The 24,446-nt window shown below is 36.8% G+C and overlaps 1 protein-coding gene across 1 annotated transcript in view; it reads right to left on the bottom strand.

The window, feature by feature from the left end:
* SAMSN1 (SAM domain, SH3 domain and nuclear localization signals 1) overlaps positions 1-24,446 on the bottom strand; it is a 50,493-nt gene that overhangs the window by 13,402 nt on the left and 12,645 nt on the right. The window contains exons 2-6 of the mRNA XM_080813149.1: positions 15,710-15,781; positions 11,672-11,821; positions 7,118-7,247; positions 4,210-4,361; positions 929-1,135 (exon numbers count right to left, since the gene is read on the bottom strand). Coding sequence (XP_080669275.1) covers positions 929-1,135; positions 4,210-4,361; positions 7,118-7,247; positions 11,672-11,821; positions 15,710-15,781 — 711 coding nt within the window. The remainder of the gene's footprint in view (positions 1-928; positions 1,136-4,209; positions 4,362-7,117; positions 7,248-11,671; positions 11,822-15,709; positions 15,782-24,446) is intronic.

The raw sequence follows: 24,446 nt of genomic DNA, 5'->3' as shown, positions 1-24,446 counted from the left end.
ATTCTGACATAACCATTCGATTATGGGTTCTTGAGTAAGTTATTTCACTTCCTTAGACCTAGGTTTTCTCATAGGTCACAGAACACACAAAAAGAAGAAGCAGGTTTGAAACTTGTACTTCATCCAAGCAGTACCCTACCTGGGGGCGGGGGCACCAAAAGTAATATAGGAAGGCCTAGGTCGTGTGTCTACAGACGGGAGTACAACTAGATAATTCAGGAGAAACAATTAAGGAAAGTTTAATTGGTTATTGCCTTGATGAGTTTTGAAAACTCTCAAAGTACTGCTGCATTAATATTAGAAATGGATTGTGAAACAGTAAATTGAGTGAGGCTAGGTAAATTGCATGCACACACCATTGAACAAGGTAGATATTTCATAAAAATTTTGCTACTATAACAAGAAAATAATTGGATTATAAATACAGACAACACAATTTCCTTAACATAATCATCATGGGGACTTAATGACCACTATTTCCTAACAAATTGCTTTTGAAACAATTATATTTAGTTATCTTCTCTTGACTTGCTTTTGATCTCTGCCCTATAGAAAATGTCATTTTCTTTCCATATTTTCCTTTCAATTCTCTGGATTTTTACCTTTACTCTCAGACTCTCTGTATCATTCTCATTTACATGTTTTCTCTGGACCTTTTATTCTCCGAGGTATTTCTCATTTTTCACAGCACTTTCTCAACATTAATCTCTACTGTCACTGCTAAGTACCATTAGAGTTTAGTCCAAAGGAGGTTATATCAAGACCTGTCCTTGTGTAATAAAAGTAATAAAGGAGAAATAAGAAGTCTTCTTGGAAAGCAGATTTTCCTTTGCTGTAAGCCCTGTATTTTTTTTTTAACACCGATCCTTTCTCCTTATTTATCCCATCCAGACACCACCAGAATCAAATAGGTCACAGGTTTGCTAACCTGAAGGTGAATCTTCTCTAGGAACTCCTGCAGAGTCTTGGGTTTTTCCCTTCCACTCTTTCGGGATGCCTTTATTTTCTTGGGGGCTGCTTCCTCTTCGGAGATGACATCCACATAAATAAATTTGAAGTTTCCCACCTTATTGTTCAACATCCCTGTCCACATCCCCATTGGCGTTTTGCAGATAATGTCTATGATGTCTCCTTTCTAAAGACAAAGAAATATACCAATCAGTTTTCAGAGAACTTTGGTGCTATGACAATTAGTAGAAAGAATGAAATCACAGAAAATTAGAATGATGAGGGAATATGATAAGGGAAGTTACTGATAGCAGAAATAGATCTAAGAGAAAATTTACTTTAAAAGTTCAAGGGAATTATTTGCTAGTAATAACGAAGAACACTTCAACAAGCTTGAAGAAAAGGTCCTACATGCATTTGATGACATCTTTATGGTTTTAGTATATCAATTTAGGTACTTATAATTGTAGGGCACAATGGAATTTACAAAGTACTTTTGCATATAATGAGTCGTTTAATGCCCATGACACACTACTCAGGTACATATACAAGGTATCTTTATAATTCTAAATATTATAGAAAAGGAATGCAACAATAACTTCCCAGAGCAACTGGCAATCAGTTGTCTGAACTCAAAAATGATGCCCTCTCCATTCATCTTGTCAAAGCAATAGACATACAGCAAAGCTCAAGTCATCATTCCTGGAGGGGTTCCCACATGGGGAAGGGAAAGAAAAAGAAGTCTATATCTCTGTCCATGGTTCTAGTTCATCTGAAAAATTTATCTACAGTAAAAAATAAACCATCTAAAGTATTGCATTCCTCTAAAATAATGAAACTATTAAGACCTTTGTACATCTAAATACGTAAACAAAAGTATGTGTGTGCACCAAGGACAAATTATGCTACTGAATTATTTTAGAGAAGAAGATACTTAGACTGAGCTTCGCAACAATGTTTGGATCGCAGTTTGAATGAAGCACCTTAGGATGGACAAACCAGTTGGTCTTTTTCTTTATTCACATCTAAGACTCTAATTGGCTACAGGCTGCCAGTTACTGGCAGGAGTAGAAAACCCTCGCGGTACTTCTTTGTAAAGAAAATTGATTTCTACCCAAGTAACAGTGCCTACATTTAAAAGTCATATTTCCTCCTTTGAGACTTGTAAGTTTCTACCCCAGAGAGAACATTATAGATTCTGATACTGTTGCTTTTTTAGGGGACTACCCTCAAATAAACAAAACATTAAGTCGGCTACTAAAAATGTTTTTTCCTCACGTTCTACGAGTATGTATTCTTCTATCTAAAACACACAATGTATTTTTAATAGTAGAATTCAATGTGATTAAAAGCTTTGATCTTTCTGATTTGTGATCATCTGCCTGTCTGACCCTATAAGCTATTCGTCTAGTTCTTCCTTGCTTTAACTGTGGAGAATTGAATCTGGGCTAGGTGGGATCAGCTAAGCAGACCTAGAAAATCCCCAGAAGCTCTAGGGGAAGTTTCTAAGCATGGGAGCTCTCTGCTGCATCCTTCCTATTATCCTCTAAACTTATAAAAAAGTATACATTCCAGGAAAGCCCACAGGTCACCAGCGAAGACCCAATTTCATTGTGGATAAGACCCTTGATATAAACAATGGCATTCAATCCCCAGTGGTAACTGTGGGATTCTTATTGTGTCTGACAAGAGCTCTACAAATATCACCTTAGGTACCACAAGCGGTGGGGCACTGGCATGGTATTATAGGAAAGGCGAAAAGCTCTCCCGAGCCTAAACGTGTTCAATTTATTCCCTTCTACACCCTCCCCCAACAATGGTTACTAGGCTGCAAATATTCCTTCCCCAAGACTTAAACTTAGATTTCAAAGCATTCATAGAAATGACTAAGGAGCTAACTATGGAAAATAATGTTTTCCTCATTCTCCCGCTGAGCTTAGTCTGATTTGTTACAAAAGAAGGGATAAAGAGAAGAGCAGAGTGTCTTGAATGTTAAATCATAACATCAATACTTCATAACTTGTCATAATTACTGGTTAACATTGGCTTGGTGATGATAGTAGAGAAAAGTCATAATTCTGTCCTTTTAGCTATACCAGCTTGTGTTACTAAAAGGAATAATTTAACATGTATAAAATACTTCAGCACCAAACCTTCTAGATATATGATTGCAACAGCACCTCCCCTCTTGTGTGAGTAGGACTATGAAAACAATGGATTTCACACCCACGATTATTTTGTATTATTTGGCACAAGGGACTGTGCAGATATAATTAATGTCCCAAATTAGTTAATTTTGTAATTAAGAGGGAGATTATCTGGGTGTTTCTGACTTTATTAGGTAGGATCTCTTAAAAATAAAGAGATTTGAAACATGAGTGAACTTTTCTCCTGCAGGCTTTGAAGGAGCAAACTGCCATGTTGTAGAGAGGACCATGGCTGGCAACCTCCAGGGTTCGAGAGTGGCTCCCAGGCAACAGCCAGCAAGAAAACAGGAGACTCAGTCCTACAACTACAAGCAACTGAATTCTGCCAATAGTTGTGAGTTTGGAAGAGGACCCTGAGCCCCAGGTAAGATTACAGCCCCAGCTGTCACCTTGATTTTAGCCCCGTGAGACCTTAAGCAGGGAATGCAGTTGGGCCATGACTAAATGTTTGACCTATAGAACTGTGAGGTAATGCATTTGTGTCGTTTAAAGTCCCTGAGTTTGTGGAAATTTGTTACACGGCAGTAGAAAACGGATATAGAGAATCAGAGGTAAGAAGAGGGAATTCAGGAGGGACTATCACTGGGAGAAAGACGCCTGGTTATTCATAGCAGCCAACTTAAGTACTGAAGTTGCCCAGCCAAGGCTGGTTCCCAAGGGAGTTGCTGTGAGGGGCTCTTGCCTGATAGCGCCATCTTTTCTCTCTCTCCTTCTACTCCAGGAAGTAGCAGGCAGAGCTGGGCACCTCCAGTAACCTGTGAGGCTTCTGGTTTTCAGAAAAATGTAGACAATTTCTTCTCTCCAGGCAGGCTCAGAATCTGCGTTATCTACATAACAGCAACTTATGCTATAGCCTCAACAGACCAATTCCTCTAGCCCACCTTGAGTGTTTTGTTCATATTCTTGCCACAGTAACCCATTCCTCCGTTCTAGTGCTGGGGAGAACACGCTCACTGCCCCCACCCCCCCAGTTCCCACGCTTGGACTTCCTGACACAGACCATACAACCAGTGCTAGATAGACCAGACAGAATGCAACTATGACGTGCACACACCTTGATTTTGAGGGAGTCAGTGTCATAGGGGCTTGGTGTAAAATCAGTATGTACTCTGGCTCGGCCACAGAATGGTCCAGAGTAGGGGCTGTCATCATCAAGTCGAAAGCTATCCCGGTTACTCGTACCGTCTGAACAGCTTGTTATTCCACCTGATGAAAGCAAAGCAGAGGTTAACAGTTCTCACTGAAGGTTCGTAACATTCTGAATCATCATCTGGATAGAGCTAAGCGGGAATAATGCTGAAGCACTGGACGCCAACCTTTTGAGGGAGCTCTAAATGACGGATTCCTATTTTTTTCTGACTCCCGGTCACTCTCCCTCAGTGGCCTTTGTCCTCTGAGCCATTTCTGTACTTTCTCGAGCCAATCTGACCATTCTTTCCTCAACCACTAACCCAAACACCCTCTCACTTCAGTCTCTGGGATCCGACCCAGTAGCAAAGTGTTTTGAGCATTGAACACTTGCTAAAGAGGCAGACGATACAGACTTAACTCCCTGTGCAGGCCAGATAATTAATTTTGTACCTGTAAACAAAGACAAAAACCTATAGCAACAGTTTGATCCTTATGCACTACGGATCACAAGTGGTCAAAGCATAAGACTACAGGGTTCCCTATTCTTATCACAACGTAGCTAGGATGCTCTCCCAAACATCCTATTATGTACCAAAAGCCATTTTGAAGCAACATCTCTATGCATAAAAGGTAGCACTTTTGCTTGTGTGAATTTGAAGCAAAGAGAAATTGTGTCCCAGTGTCTGTCCTTCCTTGTGGTTCTAAACTTTCTAAACCGGGCTTTTTAAATTACTCCAAATCCTTGTTCTCTGGTCCTTTTCCTTCTGAGTTTGAACCTCAAGAGAGAGAAAGAAAAGAGATTCCATTTCTTGCTGCCTGCAAGGGGTGGGGACAAGAATGGTTTCCAGTGGAAGTAGCTCTCAGTTTCTCCACCACTCTCACCACTCTCCTCTACTTCCACTTTCTCCTTCAGTGAGGCCTCTCAGTGCTCTGTTCAATGATGAAACAGTCCTGGTCTCTCTACTATTTAATCAAATAATTATGGAAATAAGGTAAAGAACCTTAACATGTTGAATATGAACCATTGTAAGAAAGGGTGAGTTGCATGTAATGGCAAAAATTAAGTTGTATATGGCAACAGATAAGTAGGCCACCGTCTCCTTACACCTTCCTTCCATGGCCACCCCTGGCCCTGGCTTTTCATGGTACATCCCAGTTAATAAAATTCTACCCACATTCAGCATTACAATTTAGAATTTTAAAACTTCCAGCAGAAGTGAATACTAATGAAATCTGAATTTCACACATGCAAAAATATATCCTTCAAATGCTTCTACATTAGTTTTTTTTTCTCCTTTCCTCACAAAATAACTCTTCTTCAGCCAATAGGAAAAGTAGGAATAAAATTCAGGATATCTGAAACATCTGGTATTTGCGATCTATCTTCAAGTAACAGAAGCAGTTGATTAAAAAGGAAATGGCAAATAAACCTTGCAAAAAAAGAAAACATTTAAAAGCCCTGAAAAGATCAGAGGGATATATAACAGTGTACACATAAAAAAGTTAAAAGGCCCCCTGCGGTATCAGTAGTTTCTTCCAGATAGCAGGATATGTGACTAAAACCTGAATGACTTCCTTCTTAGAAACAATGGTTTTAGAAAATCCTTGTTGAAGACATGCCGCTTCCTTCCTGTCACCTAACTGGCCCTATTCCTTCTATTTAGTGTTTACACAGTATTTCATTCTTTACTCGCTCATACTGGATGGACACCTGAAAAGTGAATGTGAGAAGTGATGCATATGTCCCTCTCTTTTCAGAATACTTCAGGCAAAAGGGAACAGAAAGGAAGGAAAAAAGTGAGAGGGGACAGGAGAGAGAAGAAAGAAAGAGAAGAAAGAAAGGAAAGGAGGGAGGGAAGAAAGAAGGAAAAAGAGGAGAAGGAAGGAAGACAGAAGAAGGAGAAAAAAAAGGAGGAATAAAGAGAAAAGGGAAGGAAGGAGGAAGGGATGGGGGCGCCTGGGTGGCTCAGTGGGTTAAAGCCTCTGCTTTCGGCTCAGGTCATGGTCCCAGGGTCCTGGGATCGAGCCCCGCATCGGGCTCTCTGCTCAGCAGGGAGCCTGCTTCCCTCTCTCTCTCTGCCTGCCTCTCTGCCTACTTGTGATCTCTGTCTGTCAAATAAATAAAATATTTAAAAAAAAATTAAAAAAAATTAAAAAAAAAAAAAGGAGGAAGGGATGGACGGAAGAAGAGACAGAGAACAGGATTTCATTCATCTGACTATGTCAAGTCATTTAAGATTTTGACTCAAGATAATGCTAGTTCTCCTAAGCAAACAATTTTATTTTAGGGATGTAGATTTAGTCACCCAAGATGATTTTTTTGAGGCATATCCCCAAGAGCCCTGCCAACTACAGTGTTAGTAGTTTCAAAATAATACATAATTCTATCAAATATATTGTGTATCATTTTAAACAACAGCAACTCTACGGATTCAGCAATCCTACAATTTCACTATTTTTCTTATCAAGTAGCTGGAAACTTTTTGCTAATTTGAAAGCCTCAGAGAAGCAAATCTCTTGTTGGTTTTCATTTGAATTTGTTTCTTTTTTCTTTTTTAATTGTTTTTAAAATGTTAATTCCAGTATTAGTAACATATAGTGTTATGTCAGGTTCAAGTGTTCAGTACAGTGATTCAACCCTTCGGTGCATTACACGGTGCTGATCATGGTAGGTGTACTCTTTAATCCCCATCACCGATGTCACCCCATCTCCCCACCCACCTTCCCTCCGGTAACCATCAGTTTGTTCTCTATAGTTAAAATCTGCTGTTTTTAATCAACTTAACTCAGCCCTTCTAGTTACGATTTCGTCCCTTATTCTGTAGGCTTACTTGATGAACTCTGCCCACTGTAGAGACTATCCATGGAGTCACTGGCTTCGAGAGAGACCTTCTCTGTGTGAGATCCAATCACTGGGTCACTGTTCCGATATGGGAGGGTAGTCTCTCCATCCTCCTCATCCTTCAGAAAAAACATATCAGAGGTTAAGTGCAGAGAACTGATTTCCATGGAGATATTCACTGTGTGCATTGATTTAACAAACAAGACATATTTTAGCAATAAAATACTTAGGAATACATCAGCATAAAATATGAGAGTCATTAATCTTTAGTTCAATTTCTAGCAAAACATGTTATACTTGGAAAAATTTTTTAGATGAAACACTCCACATTATGGAATTCAAATGAAATCATCATAATTCATTTTATAAGTTAGGATGAATATCATATTGATACTACTTAATCAGAAATGTTAGATTTATTAATATCTATGCTTTATCTGTTAAAGCACTTTCATTTCTTCATGTTCTCCTTATCATCTATTTACCACCATTACTAATCCTTTGAGATATGATATTACAAGTTTAAATTCTGCATCGTTGTTTCATGTCAGTTATTTGCACCTTACCAGATCACTAGATATGAATAAAACATGCACATTTTGCAATGCTAAAGCAAAGCTTATCTAAGAAGCTTTACAAATCTTATACCAAGCTTGCACACCTAGTCAAGTGAAAAGCAAATCCTGCATAAAATTAGGAAAGACAGACAATTTCAAAACAAATCACATCTGCTTGAAAACATCTCAAATGTCTTTCATATTTAGATAGTTTAGACAAAACCTATAAATTCCTTAATATTCATCAAAATACGATTTAATATTCCTCATTTATGAGCATTTCTAAACATCAATAAAACTTCAGAATACATACATGATATATACTCAGTTTGATTCTCTCCTTTTATCCATTCCTTTATTCATTTGTTCAGTCATTCGACACAAGTTCAGAGAATACCTTGTAAGTACCTGACACTGTTTTGGGAACTGGGGATACCTTGGTAAAAAAGATCACAGGGTCCCTGCTCTAATAAGATAAACATTTCCGTGTGTTAGGGTGTGTGTGTGTGTGTGTGTGTGTGTGTTAGTGTTTGGAGATGTGTGTGTAAACAAACGCAAAAGGAAATTTCAGGGAACATGTGCTATGAAGGAGATAAAACTGAGCGATGTGAGAGGATTAGCTGCTAGGATTAGGGTGGGGGGAAGGTTGGCTGATTTCGATGGAGTAGCCTCCAAAGACCTTCTCTATGGGTAATATATGCTCTGAATTCTTGACTCTGAATTCTGACCTTATGATGTAACTTATATGACGAACTGGAGGCAGTTTTCCAAGCAAAAGAAGTAGCAAGAACAAAATAACTCAGAATTAGCTTCGCTTGTGAGTGGGAAGACCAAGTCAAGGTAGCTGGGGCTGAATGAGATCAAGGAGAGTGTTATGAAATGAGCTCAGAGGGGTGCTTGGATGGCTCAGTCAGTTAAGCATCTGCCTTCAGCTTGGGTCGTGATCCTGGGGTCCTGGCATCGAGCCCCATATCGGGCTCCCTGCTCAGTGGGGAGCCTGCTTCTCCCTTTGCTGCTCCCCCTGCTTGTTCTCTCTCTCTCTCTCTCTCTCTGTCAAATAAATAAATAAAATCTTAAAAAAAAATAAAAAGAAAGAAAATGAGCTCAGAGTAGACTGGAGCCAGATCAGTAAGAGCTTTATAGACCATGTGTGGTGGTCCTGGAATGTGTCACTCAGATATTTTGCTGTGAAACCCTTCTTTACGGACAGCCCCAGCTGCTAAATCCACCACCGTGCATGGAAGCCATGCTCTCTGTCAATGACGGAAACAGTGAGGGCACCATTTGAGTCCATTCTGGTGGGATATAGGGTTCCTCTAATGGAAAACTTTGGTTCAAGGACTATCTGCTAATCTGGCTAAAGCTTTCTTCTTCTCCTTTCCCAGGTGTCAAACTTGCACTGTTGTCAGAAGGCTTTCCCTATCCAGTTCTTTATTCATCCTTTACATTAATTTTCCCCAATAATCTTTGGTGTGTCCATTGCTTTCTTAGGATCTGTTTCTCAGAGGACTGGAATGAACATACTATAGTAAGTGAAGGCATTGTGAAGGCATTGTAAAATTTTAAGCAAGGGGCATGATGTGTTCTGAAATTCCACTTAGGATCTTTCCAGCTTCTATGTGGCGAATGGCTTTTATGGAGGAAAGGGTGGAAGAAAGATGACCACTTAGGTGGTTATTATGGCAGTCTAGGCAAGAGAAGTTGTTTTTGGTTGTTTGGTTGATTGATCTAAAAGCAGGAATAGTTTACACAGAGAAATTATGGGTTTTAGAAAGATTTTGAAGTTTGAGCCAATAGAATATGCCGATGAATTGGTGTGAAAAGTGAGAGAAATAAGTAATTTGGAATGATTCTTAGGCTTTCCTCTTTCTTTATTTCCTTCCTTCCTACCATCCTTCTTTTCTTTCCTTTTCTTCTCTGTTCTATTCTTTCTTTTTCTCTTCTCTTATTTCCTTCCTTGCATCTAGAGTTATGGCAATTGTTGTCTATCACTACTGAGAATACTAGACAAGAAACATGTGTTTTTGGTAGAGCATAGAGAATTAATAATTCAGTTTGGGATATACTGGGTTCCAGATAACTATTGTATGTATAAGTGAGGATAATGAATGTACAACTGGTTGTTTAAGTACAACAGATAAGATATCATAGCTAGAGATGTAATTGCAAAAAACAGTGATGAGACTGGATGAGATCACTGAGGGGAAGAGTAGACTGAGTAGAGCATCTAGGAATAAGCCTTGGAAGGACTCAATATTTAGAGACAAGAAAGAAGGCAAAGCCAAGAAAGGAGACTCTGAGGAAGAAAGCCAGAAGAATGCCCAGTTAAAGAAACCAAGAAAGAATGTTTCAAATGTATTGAAATCATCACTTGTGTCAAATACGTTGAAAAGTAATGTAAAAAGTAAGAAAAGTGACCAGTAAATTCAGCAACACAGAGGTTAATACCAATTATGACTACCGTTTTAATGAGTTATTGGGGACAGAAGTCCTAGTGGGTTAAAAAGTGAATGGACTAAGACTTACAGATCAATGTAACAGAATTGAGAGTCAGAAATAAACCCATGTATTTATGACCCATATAATTATGACCATGTATTTATTATTAATTGATTTTCAGCAAGGGTGCCAAGAAAAGACAATAGTAAAATAATTGACCTTTTAACAACTTTTATGACAACTTGATATCCATATTCGAAAGAATGAAGATGGACTGCTACTACACTCCATAGAAAAATTAGTAGATCATACACCAAAATTTAAGAGCTACAACTGTGAACTGTTAGAAGAAAACACAGGAGTAAATCTTTGTGACCTGAGATTAAACAATAGTTTTTAAACTGCAATATTAAAAGCTCAAATGACAAAAACTAGATAAATCAAGCTGCATCAAATTATAAACATTTGTGCTGCAAATGATACCATCAAAAAAGTGAAAATACAATCCACAGAATGGGAGAAAATATATCATATTGCAAATCATATATCTGATAAGGTACTTGCATCCAGGATATATTTTCAAAAAGCTTAAAAGCCAATAATAATAAAAAAAACCCAAATAACCCAATTAAAAAGTGGGCAAAAGGTTTGAGTAAATATCTTTTTAAAATTTTATTTATTTATATGACAGACAGAGAGAGTGCAAGCACAAGCACGGAGAGCTGGAGGCAGAGGGAGAGAGAGAAGCAGGCTCCCCTGCTGAACAGGGAGCCTGATACAGGGCTCGATCCCAGGACCCTGGGATCATGACCTGAGCCACCCAGGTCCCTCTGAGTAAACATTTCTTTAAAGAAGATATACAAATGGTTCATAAGAACACAACAAAATTCTCAACATCATTAGTCATTAGGGAAGTGCAAATGAAAGCCGCATCGAAATTCTACTTCACACCCACTAGGAATAGGAAGGCTCACATCAAAAAGACAGTAACAAGTGTTGGCAAGCATGTGGAGAAGTTGGAACCCTCACACATTGCTAGTGGGAATGTGAAATGATGCAACTGCTTTGGGAAGCAGGTTGCCAAGTTCTCAAAACATCAGATAGTTACCATATACCAGAGAGAAACAAGAGTATTTCCACACAAAAACTCCTAAATATTTTTAGCAGCATTATTTACAATAGCCAGAAAGTGAAAACAACTCAAATGTCTATCAACTGATGAAAGGAAAAATAAAATATAGTTTATGTGTAAAATGGGATATTATTTGGCAATAAAAAGAAACGAAGTACTGATGTTTGTTACAACATATGACATACCATTCTTCACATACTACATGTGTGATCTTTCTGAGCCTCCATTTCCTCTATTAACATAGGAGTAATAATGCTTTTTTTCCTATCTAGTTCCTGGGCACAATTATTGAGGGAGAAAATAGACATTGAAGTCCTTTCTAAAGGACCAAGTAATTCTATGTCTAGAAGAATCTGTTCGCTATTTTAAGAAAAAATTAACAGAAAAATACAAATGATTGGCAGAGTACACTTACCTTTTCCTCAGAAAGGGCTTTGACGTACTTTTTACCCACTTTTTTCTTCATTGTCCAGGAAATAACTCTCATTTTTTTCCCCAATCCTCCTCCATTATTTGAAGTTTTATTTTGTTCTCCACTTTCATTTATGGGTTCCCCTTCATATACCTAGTTAGAATTGTTTACAAAAGACAGAATAATAAAGCAACAAAAATCATTGTTCTGAAAACATTATTAAAGTGAAGATTCCGAATTTGTAGGCTGCCTATGTATTGTGTATAGCAGCCTCCAAACTTCAATCTGGATAGGATACATTTTTTTAAAGTTGTCCAAGCCTGGTTCCATGTGTTACAAACTCAGAAAGTAAAATTTGTGATGTTGAAGGACCTGAGCTTCACATCTAAAAATTTTTAAAATAATTTTAGTTATTCTTTAAATAGCTGTATAGTAGAGCCACTTTTCCCATTAAAAAAAAAAGATTTTATTTATTAATTAGAGAGAGAGACAGAGTCAGAGAGAGAGAAGAAGCAGACTCCCCGCTGAGCAGGGGGCAAAAAGTGTGAGTCAACCCCACGACCCTAGGATCATGACCTGAGCCGAAGGCAGACACTTAACCATCTGAGCCACTCAGGCACCCCAGTTTTCCCCATTTTTGAGATGGGCAAAATAGAATTAAATCATAAGCATAATGAGTGATTAAGTCTATGTAGATGGGAGATATTTTGTTGGGGGCTTTAGAAAGGCTATAGCATGTATTCATGCTGAAGGGGCATTAAAATATCGTCTTGATTCTTATATAAATTGAAATGGTCATTTAAAAAAAAGTTTTGGAGTTAAGTAAATCCACTGAGGAAGTGCAATGTTTTCTTCTTGCAGGTGAGTATCCCATGCATATTTCCCACATTCTCAAGCAACAGTAATTATGAACATGGTCCAGCCATTAGTATAGAAATGGGCATGTAATTCACATGTAATGTATTCTAAGTATTTAACATTACCTGATACAAAGTTTGTTTGTTTGGTTGTTTATTGCCTGCATCTCCCATGATAAGGTATGCTCCATGAGCTTAGAGATTTTATATTTTTTATTTATTCTGTATGTCTAGAACACTTCCAGGAATATCACTGACACTTGATATTTTTTGAATAAGCAAAACTTCTCATATAGAACTTTGGAGTCATTTCTTTTTCTTAAAGGACTTACTTGGGTTCTATATCCTTAATATCTTAGATTTTAAGAAAGGACTCTTAAGGGTCATCTAGTCTAGCATTGCCCACCATTCTAGATGGGTGGACAGACAGACATTTCCTGAATATAAAAAAGAAAAAAATTAGGGGAAACTTCTATTTAGTTAACTTGAATAGTTTATTTTTATTGTTGTTATATTTAAGATTTACTTATTTATTTTAGAGAAAGAGAGCCTGCATGGGGGAGGGGGGAAGAGTCTCAAGCAGACTCCCCACAGGCCCAGCATGGGCTCAACCTCACAAACCTGAGATCGTGACATGAGCCGAAGTCAAGTCAGATGCTTAACTGACCAAACCACCCAGGCTCTCCTTGAATATTTTAATATGAAGGTTTAACCACATAGTTAACAAAATTATTAGTCAATATTATTTTTTACTTCATATCTTACCCCAAATTGCCCATGATAAATATGAATGGACAGCCGATTTAAGTCCTCATTGAACTTTATTAATTTCTACATTTAAGGTTATAAAAGGCAAAGATTCTTTGCTTAATTCAAAAGCCCTGAATAAAATATAACTTGGAAACCCTTTAAATTTTTAAGGTTAACCTTTTTCTTCTCTCTTCTCTCTATTTAAGCTCTATCTTCCCTGTAAAATTATAAACTAAACCCCCCAAAAGAAAGTGTATTATTTTATTATTATCTGTGTTAAATCACCATTGCCTAAGCTTCAAAAAAGTATCACAAATATTTTTTAAAAGATTTTTATTAAAAAAAAGATTTTTATTTATTTTTTTGACAGACAGAGAGAACAAGGCGGGGGTGGTGGGTGGGCAGGCAGAGGGAGAGGGAGAAACAGGCTCCCCACTGAGCAAGGTGCCCAATGCGGGAATGGATCCCAGGTCTCCGGGATCATGACTTGAGCCAAAGGCAGAGGCTTAACCAACTGAGCCACCCAGGCCCCCCAGTATCACAAATATTTTTAATTTTAGGTTTCTCTATCATTTTTTACAGACATTTCAAAGAAACTACCTCAGCATATTTTCAACTTTCACATTTTTCTATGCTGTTCTCTTTCATAATCTGTCTCTCCCTCTATACTCTTGTCTTCATGAAGTAGGGATTTTCATCAATTATTACAACAGTAATTTCTGAGTACCTAATGGAAACTCTGTCGGTAGAGTAGGTCCTCAAGAAATACTTTTTGAATGAATGAATGAGGCATTGCTGAAAACTGTGTGAACTACCTTTTCAGGTTTGCTAAATTTTTTCACAAATTACTAAGCCACCATTACTAATAAATGAACCCGAGTGAACCTGAGCTATTTTTACAGGTTAACCCTAAATTATAAACTAAATAACAGATTCTACTATGTAGAATCTACAATCTATATGTGATTATGGAAAGTTAAAGATTTATACAAGATGTTAATTGAAAATGAAATTATATAGGGTTTCTCACTATTTATATACATATATTATCTTATTTAAAACTAAATAAATGTGGATAAACTATATAGCTATTTACAGGTTTAAGCATGCATATGTAAATATGTAGATGGATAAAAGGGGATATAAATAATATGCATATGTATAAAAGGGGATGTATTATACATACACGCATGTAAGTGTACTAATGGATGTATTTATAAAGTAATACTAGATGTCATTTTATTTTCATTTCTTTTGTTTAGAATATCCATTACTGAAATACCAATATTTAAAACTATTATAGGTATATACACATAGGAATTTGAAAAGTATATTGAGAAATTATACCAGGAAAAATTCTTTGTAAAAAACAAACAAACAAACAAAAATAAAACATATAATAATGAGAATGAATAATTAAGAAATACATAAGATCTAAAACCTATTGGTCTAAAATGTATCACATGTGGAGTTGCTGAATCAGGTTCAATGATAAACACGTATTTTTAATTTTGTCTATATATACATATGTATGTATGTGTGTGTGTGTATATATATATACACCTGATCAAATATATATGTGTATATATATATACATATATACATATCCCTCCTCTCTACTATTTGATCAGGTGTCAAACCTTTCATTAATCACATCACAGTTGGCCTGTGGTTTGTGAGATAGTGTAACAGAAATGCAAACTTGGGAGTTAGACAAGATGTTGAGTTCTGCCTTTGTCATTTATTAACTGTGTGATTTAGAAATAATTGTATTTCTTCATTGGTAAAATAATAATACTAATAGTTCCTACATTAGAGGTAGATAAAGTGTTTAGTGTTGTTCCTGTATCATGGTAAGTGTTCAATTAAATGTAGATACTATTATTATTACCATTATTTTTATATAGACTTCATTTTATGGGAAGCTTTCCTTAAGCTACATTTGAAGTGTTCCTGGTTTGCAAACGTGGGTGTAATAGTCACCTACGAGGCATTTCAATGCATATGGCAGAAGTGCGAGTGCAACTGAGCGACCATATGCTGTCCTTGACAAATTTACAACTAAGCCATTTAATCATTAAATTAAATTAATGCAATTACCATTTACATAAAATTTAACATATATATTCTTTTATGGTGGAACTGCTCAGAAAATTTGGGGTTATTTGTGTTCCTTTAAATCTTAACTCTCTTCTTAAGTTCATGTTCTGCTTTTCCTAATGTTAGGCTTCTTAGAGAGCTTTTTACTTTTAATACCCAGCATGGTAACTAGGTACTAAGTAGTTCTTTGTTCCTTTATTACACAAATATAGACAAGACTGTGATTTTTAAATATACTAATTTTTCTTACGGTATTTTGCAAAAGTGATATTGGCTTCATAATTTTTCCTAATGTGTTTGCATGACATTCATAAAATTGTAATAAAATACTAACCTCAGTTGAATCATCTGGTTTTGAAATGGAATTATTCCGAAAACGATCAAAATTCCCAAAACTGCTGCTACGCTGTAAAATAGGAAAGGAAAGGAAAGGACATTTAGGATTTGTGACTTTCACTGAAAAAATTGCTAAATATATTAGATTATGGTTCCATAAGCATCAGTATATTACAAATATAGGATTAAAAAAGCTCTTCTCTCTGGAATATCTAAAGGCATTGAAGGTATAACTATTATTAACATTATAATATTTACAGTTGACAAAATGCCTTCATAAGTTTTACGTTATAGTGTTTAGAACCTTGAAGAAAATCTATTAAATTATTTTCAATTTATAGTGTTATGTCTGCTCTTGGGAATGGCAGCTGAAGAATCTATGAATTCTAAGCTAAGCCTTCTTGAAGGGAGCTAGCCCCAAACTAATTTCCACGATGCGATGACATGTATTACTAACCAACCAAGTAATAAATAACAACGAAACAAATGAAAAATCTGAGTAGAGCCACCACAGTATGCCGCATAAAGATCATATTTGCCAAAAAACCAAAAATGAACACAAATGCATTTATCATTGATAACATAATAATTTGAGACTCTCTACTTGGTGTCAGAGAAGGCATACACACAGAGCTATTAATAAATTGAAAGCAGCATTTAGGCATGCCCGGTCTAAGGTTGGAAGTAAAACTGAATTTGTCCACACTTAGCATGGAATTACAATGAGACCTCTGGGTCAATTTCATTCACTGGTTTTGAGAAAAAGCTCAATATGTTAATAGAAGACTTGTTCCCTAGGATACTTTCTGCCTACAAAGCTAAATTTTTATTCTTATGTAACTCATTCTAGGCAGGTAATTATAAATAATTCCTCATACGTTACAGTAAATGATTCTCCTAAGTACATTCTCAACAATCTTTAGAGTCATTGAGTTAAAAAAAAATGGCTATTTCTTCACTATCTGCTTAATTTTATACATTGTTTGGAATGGTGGATATCTTGATGTTGTGTCCTTTAGGTAGCCATAAATCCCAAGAATATGTTCTAGCTCAAGAACTTAATTTCATTCCAAGCTTGCAATATTTTCAGAATAAGCTGCTGGTACTGAAAAATAACCTGGTAATTTGAAAAGTTAACAAAGGGAGCTAGTAATTTATAAAGCCGTGTCTTGCCCTTTCAGAAGCCACAGCCCCGTTTAGTGCAAGTCAGCTTGAAAGGCTCGTCCTTCTTACAAGCACTCCTACAGTCTTGTTTCTCCACCAGCTATCTTTAAAACTCCTTGTTTCCCTTTTAAATGAGCCGAAATAAAAAGATCCTGACGTGTGACAAGGGGTTAGCTTGATAGACGGTGTGATACGTAATATCGCCCCAAGGATGATGGCTGTGTTAGACACAATTAACGCCTTTTGCTGACTCGCCACCCCTGCTGAACAAGCCCTTCAGCTTGTGGCAAGAAGACAGAAAGAGTAGGGCTGAAACTGAGAACCACACTGGAAAATACTAAGTCTTCCCAGGCAGGGCTTACTAACCTAGAATGACTTCCCAGAGCATTAATCACTTTAGCTCGCCTAGTAGGCATTTCCATGAGGCCATCACGGCCCGGAGATCACAAAAGGGGATTGAGTGTACTGTTGTCCTGCTTATAAACAATCTGAACCCAGGGAAATCTGTTACTCTTTTATATACTCGAAACATTCTGATGGCCTATTGGAGCCTATGCCTAGGGCAATTTGGCCGCTTGCATCCAGCCTGCGTCCTGCCTATTAAATATTAATGAGGGTTACAGCATGATTTCCACCACTGGATAATGGGTCCTATTGCCCAGGAGGGCACAGAATAGGCTCACTTCAGCATTTCTCAACACTATCTTCTGCCATTAAGTAATCAATAGTCACCACCTCTTAAAATTAATTCTCCCCTCATTATATCAATAAAGAGAAGCAGTGGTTTAAGAAGTCTTTAGACTATTACTTTGGGTTTTCTCAGTCATCTCGTTGCGAATCACTCAACAGCTTTAAACGAGAGGAATGTAATATCAATCCACGATAAGACACCGTTAAAAAGCAAATCTAAGTATTTAAAATGATGTTTTTAAAATTTCATTATTCTCTAGTCTAAAAGTTAGTGACTTTCTGAGATGGTTTCATAATGTATAGGTTATGGCTTCTGATGAAAAGGGCTAATGTCTACTGTGAGGTATGCACAACGAACAAATTTATAATTTTACTCCTTTTAAGTTTTCAATGAAAAGGTGAATCATGTGGAAGCAAGCTGGCTTCCTAGATATTAGCCCTTTATAAAAGAGAATGTGTTTGAATATCAATAATTTTGCATTGTATAATCATAATGGATTAGATTTGACAAATACTGTCTTGTGACAGAAGCTCTCATCAAGACAGAGCTGTTATATGAATGAATAGCTATCAAAGGGAAGGGTAACTTAAATAAGAATGCAATTAGTATTTTAGATAATTCTTTGTATCTGTTGACATTAGATCATATTTAGTCTTTAATTCTACTCTCTCCATATTTATACAGCCTTTCCTTGTGCAATTAAATATGCATGTGTGAAATAGCACATTTGTGGAGGGTGATTTGGAGAAACTAGTAAAATTATATATGTATTTGCCCTTTGACCCAGTAATTCCATTCCTACACATCTGTAGCAGAGACACACACTTGGCTGTAAACTGACTTACGGATCCACATTCACTATAAAACTTCTATATTATAGAAAAGCTATAAACCCTAATGTTCATCGAGGGGACTGACTGAATAATGCGTGGTAAATCCAAACAGTGAAACGGTGTGTAACTACAAAAAGTTGAAATGCATCTCTATACTTCTACAAATGATCTCCAGGATATGGTGGAAGTGAAATAAGCCCAATGTATGTAGAGAAAAATGTACATAGTAGGATGCCATTTATCTAAGTGTAGAAATAGAGGTTTGTGTTTTAATATAGGTGAATACATATGGGGCAAAAGGAGCAAAGTGAAAAAGGAGAGGAAACAGACTTCTTTGAATAGACCTCCTTTTCTAGATTTGGCTTTAAAACATGTAACTTTTACTTATTTTTAACAGAATTAAACAAAAATAAAAAAGTGATCCCTAAAAATTCTAAATAAAAATCAAACAAATGAACCTAATCCTATATTGAATTTGTGGCTTAGAGAGAGGAATTATTTTAAATGATTTTTAAGAACCATGATTTGACTATCCCAAGCACAAACAATGACAAATTAAATTTTAACCTGTTTTCAGTAATCATATTGTTATTAATAATACTGATATATATAAATACATATGTTGAGGGACCATAAAAATAAGTAATGATGTTAATGACATTGGAGTTAAGGTTCTCAGCCAAAATTCTCATATTGTTCATGGCATAGAGCAAGGGGTCTTTCAAAGACTACTAAGTCTTTGAACTTAGTACTACTAAGTACTAGTAGTAGTACTAGTACTACTAAAGACTACTAAAACCATATCAAAACAACACAGGGGCCATAATGAAACTATTCTCACTGGAGTAGAGTGTATCCAAAGGTGGGATAATTTTCATATCAAAAAGAATAATAAATGAATATTGAAGTGCATCTAATATATCAAAGTTGGTGAGTTCATGATACCAAAAGGAAAAAAAAAATCAGTGATCACTTTTGGAAACATTACAGTTATATCATGAAAACTGGCAAATAAAGGAAAGGACATAAGCATTCAAGGTGCTCTTCTTTTATGAAACATATTTCAGAGTAAATAGTTAATGAGGAAAAATTATCTTTTTCTCTGTGTGTGTGTATTCAAGCTTATCAGTTAGGAATGATGAAATGACAAAGTCACTGTTTCATAAGCCCCTGATGGCAATAAAGGATCTCAGTGATGATCCTCAATGGCTACAAGAATGACAAAAAGAGACAACTAGAATATGTGCTTCCTAGTAGTAGGACCTAATATCACCAGTGAGGCAGTCTTAGGGGGGAAAAAAAGCTCAATCACACCAAACTTCTGTATGTAACTACCAGATTATAGGAAATATAGGGACAAAGGAATATTTTAAATGGCACCAAAAGGATGCAGTCATCAGAAAAATCTAGACAGTAAGAAAATCTACAGGACAAATAACTAGGTTTCTTTGATCGATAGAAAGACTAAGAACCTCTAAGAGTCGTCTAACCAGATACAACTCATGGATCTTGTTTGGATATAGACCAAAGAAACCACTGTAGCAAAAGCAGCCAGGACACAACTGAGGAAATTTTTAAAATAACTAACTATTTGATGATATTGAGGAAGTACTGTTATTTTTTACTTGTAATTCAAGATAACCTAATGCCAGTGTGTGGGCATGAAGAAGAAACATGACTGGCCATTATTTAATGGTTAACTGGGTGATGGAAATATGAGGTAGATTGTACTACTCTTTTTTTTTTTTTTTAGATTTATTTATTTGATGGAGAGAGAGAAAAAGAGAGAGAGAGAGAGAGAGCACCCACACAAATGGGGGGAACAGCAGATGGAGGGGAGAAGCTGGCTCCCCACTGAGCAGAGAGCAGGATATGGGGCTCGATCCCAGGACCCTGGGATCATGACCTGTGTGGAAGGCAGACACTTAACCACTGAGCCACCCAGGCACCCCTGTACTACTCTGTTTTTGCATATGCTTGAAGTTTCCCGTAGTAAAATGTTGGGCTAAAAGAAAAAAAAAAAAAAAAAAGGAAAGAGAAACATACCTACGTAGTATGTAATAAATAAGAGTTAATCATGTGCAGGGGCTGGGAGGTACACAGAAAAACTACTTTTCTCTTAATTTTGCTGTCACTCTAAAACTATCTAAAAACAGTCTTTAAACAAAAGGTAATGGGGGCGCCTGGGTGGCTCAGTGGCTTAAAGCCTCTGCCTTCAGCTCAGGTCATGATCCTGGGGTCCTGGGATTGAGGCCCCACATCGGGCTCTCTGCTCAGCGGGGAGCCTGCTTCTTCCTCTCTCTCTGCCTACTTGTGATCTCTCTGTCAAATAAATGGATAAAATCTTTAAAAAAAATTGCTGCCATTTAAACAAAAGGTAATGGTTACACAACTTTCTAAGGAACCAATGTGTAAAAGTATCATTCATATTGCTTTCATCATAGTTGTTTGAAAATACAGACATACTGAAGGAGAAAATAAAGTTTTACTTCCCAAGTTGATTTTAGAACAATCAACTTCCTGATATAGATGCACATTATTAGATTGCATGATTCTCTGCAATTATGGGATACATATTACTTTCTTCTACTTACTCTACTTGGCTTCCACCAAAAAAGGGCTGAGTAGTGTCATTGGAAGTGTTTGAACACATCTGTGTGTGTTCCTAAACAATGCAATGAATAATATAAAAGAACTTAAGACGATTCATTTTTTTGTTAGTCACATTTTTCCCCCTATTTTTGTATAACAACTCTAATTATTACAGAATGTCATGTCATGATATAAAGCTGACAGTGTTCTTAGAAATGATCTAGTCCTTCTCAGTGAGGAAATTTACAGGAACCAGAACTTGCAAAAATAAATTCTTTTTTTTTTTTTTTTCACTTCTCCACCCGGATGTACTCTCAACGATGCCATCCCATTCCAAAGTTTCGATCTTGTCTTCTATTTTCAAAGAAACTTGCTATCTGAGCAGGATGGAAATTTGGAAAGTTATCTTAATCGAACGAACGGGAACTGAATCAGATTCTTAGAACAACGGCCAGCCTAAATTTATCAACATGAAGAACACTTGGGGGTCTCTTTTTGGAAACACAAATCAACCTTTTGACCAAAACCAAGACAACTTGACCCTTATTTTCATTTCTTAACCAGCTGTCAACTTTTGGGGTCTTCAAGTAAAATCTTATCTCCAGCATGACTGGTAAGGCACTGGTGGAAAAGTTTCACAGTCTATTTCAAAGAAAAAATTTACATATCTGAGTCAGACATCCGCAGTATTTTGAAATACACTGGCAAATTAAGGATTACACTCTCTCTGCCAATGAGTTCTCACATCTTCTAAATATTGCACATAGAGCGATGGTTAGTAATATGCTCTTGAAAATCAGAATTGTTTCAACATGCGCTTGTATGAATATTCTATAATAATAGTATGTTAAATGTCAATAGATTGTCAGCTTTTATCCAAAGACATTCGAGGATTTAATTGTTCTAACTTCACTCAGGTGCTGAGATCTTTTCAAGAGTGTGAAACAAATTTAACTCACTTAAAATAACCTGTTAGGATTGCCTCAGTGTTAAATAATGACACTCATGTGGTCTCGATGGGAGATGGTTGTGTGTCAGGGGGTTGAACAGTAAGAGACAACTGGAACTGTGAGACATAACCTTCAACAGCGGCATCTTAACCTGGAGTCAAGGCCACCCAATCTCAAACATATGGCGGTGCTCTAAATATTGTTAATGTAGATCTGGACTCAGGACAAAATGAGTTCACTTGATCTCTCTGGTTCAGTCTCTTTTCTGTCAACTGCAAAATACCTAAAGGAAGTGCAGGTTCTGATTCCACCCAAGTAGTTGAAAGTTGTGTCAAAATTTCCAAGTGAAAGCTCTACTTTCAAAAGTTGATGTGCCCCTAGAGATGTTTTTGTGCAAATTGAAACTGCCTCAAAAGAAAGAAACTAGAACAACAACAAAAAAAATCAATGCAAAATGATCCATAACCTAAAAGAGTGGTTATTCACATCTGCCTGTTTAATGTAACAAAACAAGTTTTGTGAGTAAAAAAGACTCAGATGTTTAAAATTCTCAATTGCTTCTCTGCAGGATTTATTGCTGTATGCCACAATTTACTTACATCCATAGACTGTAAGTCAGGTTGCAGTTTTAAGAACTGGATAGGAATTAGGATAGTCTATTTGAGCTGAAAAGAGGTTTTAAAAGACGTAGTAGTGATACGTCTTAAATACCTTGTTTTCAGGTAAAAGGCTTAATGTGGCAAAAGTTCAGTCACTTGATATCACCGATTCCTACAAAACCCTAAAGAATAAAAGGAAGATGAAGTAAAAAAAGTTAAAAAAAAATGTGACCGTGATCAGGCTACCCTGGACTGCTCAGCTTCTTATCCTCCCTATTACAAAACTTCTGCTTGGCTCACTCACTCCTAGACTATTGTTACAGCTCACGGTCTATTCCTTCTTTCTCTTTCTCTGACTACTAAATGGTCCCTCTTGATCCTCCTGGAATTGTTTCATTATACCATGGCTTTCTTGCAATCTTCAAGAATTTCTCCAGGGAACCCATGTTCATAGCTGCTCTAGCCCACAGTGGCCTCTCTGCCTGCTTTCATGCTGGAAGGCAGATGTGCCAACCAAAGGCGCTCTCTGCTTATATATCCAGTGGCCTCTGAGGATCTGCTTTGATTCTACCTTCTGAGCCTGCCCTCGTGGAAATCTGTGTTTGCTCACTTTGAGGAGTTCGGACACATAATGCAAAATGCAATATACCGCACACACGTTCTTTTAGCCTTCACATCTGCTCGGTTCTTTCTTGAAATCTCTACTGTAGGCATTTATTTTCATTCCTGCTAGTCAAATATGTCCTTCTAACTTCAGTCCCGAGCCAAGGCACTAACATTTAGCTTCTTAGTCCCTAAACTCTTGCCTTTGCAGTCATCTAACACCACCCCATTGAGTTAATTTTCAAAAATACTGATTCTCATCATTTCGTTCCTCTCAAAATGTAAAAGCTTGCTCCCCGTTATTATGATGGTTACTGAGGATTTGTTCCATGTCAAGGGATCTGTCTCTGATCATCTCATTAACTAAACGTAATCACCCTCTGAGCTAGGAAAACTGATGGCTAGGAAAACAGACAAGGAAAACCGAGGCTCAGAGAGTTTAAGTAGCTCTTCCTTAGTCAATAAAATAAAGCTTGAACTCAGCATGCTGCACTTTCTTGATTCCCCATGGTATCAGGTAATGGTAGTCAGTCTGATTTGGCAGAACTGGCAGAAAGGACACATTCACTTATTTTTCTAAGCTGTTGCTCCTGCTGATTTTTTGTTTGTTTTGTTTTGATTTTTATCTTTTTGTTTCTATTTTGTTTGTTGTTTTCCAAGAAATATCTTTCCTCTTTTTTTCCACTCACTCAGATCCAGTCCATTTTTCAAGAGCGGGATCCGGTCCCTCCTTCCGTAGGAGATCACATGCCAGTGTGTCCCCAGGTTAGCACACGCTGACTGCTCCCATTCTTAAGTGCTAGAGTATCTAGGCAGAAAAATCCTGCAGTTGTGTCTTGGGAAAACCACAGCAGATGACAAATCTCACATTCCTCTTCAAGTTAAATGTCCAAAAGCCATATTTTTCATGGTTAACCAAAAAGCAAATTATAACTTGATCATGTTATAGCTAAGGAACATAATTTACTGGTGTTTAATTGCAGACTATAAGGTGTTGCATTACACTACTCAACATAAATATATTAAGTGGCTTCTTTGGCTAAACTTTATGCTTGGGGTCAGGCTGTCTGTATGAATAAGACAAGAACCTATCCTGGAGGAATTTGTACTCTATTGTTGCCATCAACCTAATAACTTCAATCCCTAAGAGCTAAGTAAAACCATATTTAAATGCATGGTATACAAATATAGAAGCAGTTCCTATAGCAGATTATATTTATTCACAGAATAAATGAATTTAATAACGTATAATAGACATCAACTTCAAAATTTATATTCATCCATTTATGATACTTATTTGCAT

This window comes from Martes martes, assembly GCF_963455335.1.
Source record: "Martes martes genome assembly, chromosome: 1".
Taxonomy (NCBI): Eukaryota; Metazoa; Chordata; class Mammalia; order Carnivora; family Mustelidae; genus Martes; species Martes martes.
Note: the sequence above shows the minus strand (reverse complement) of the source record. Positions and strands in the feature narration are given on the sequence as shown.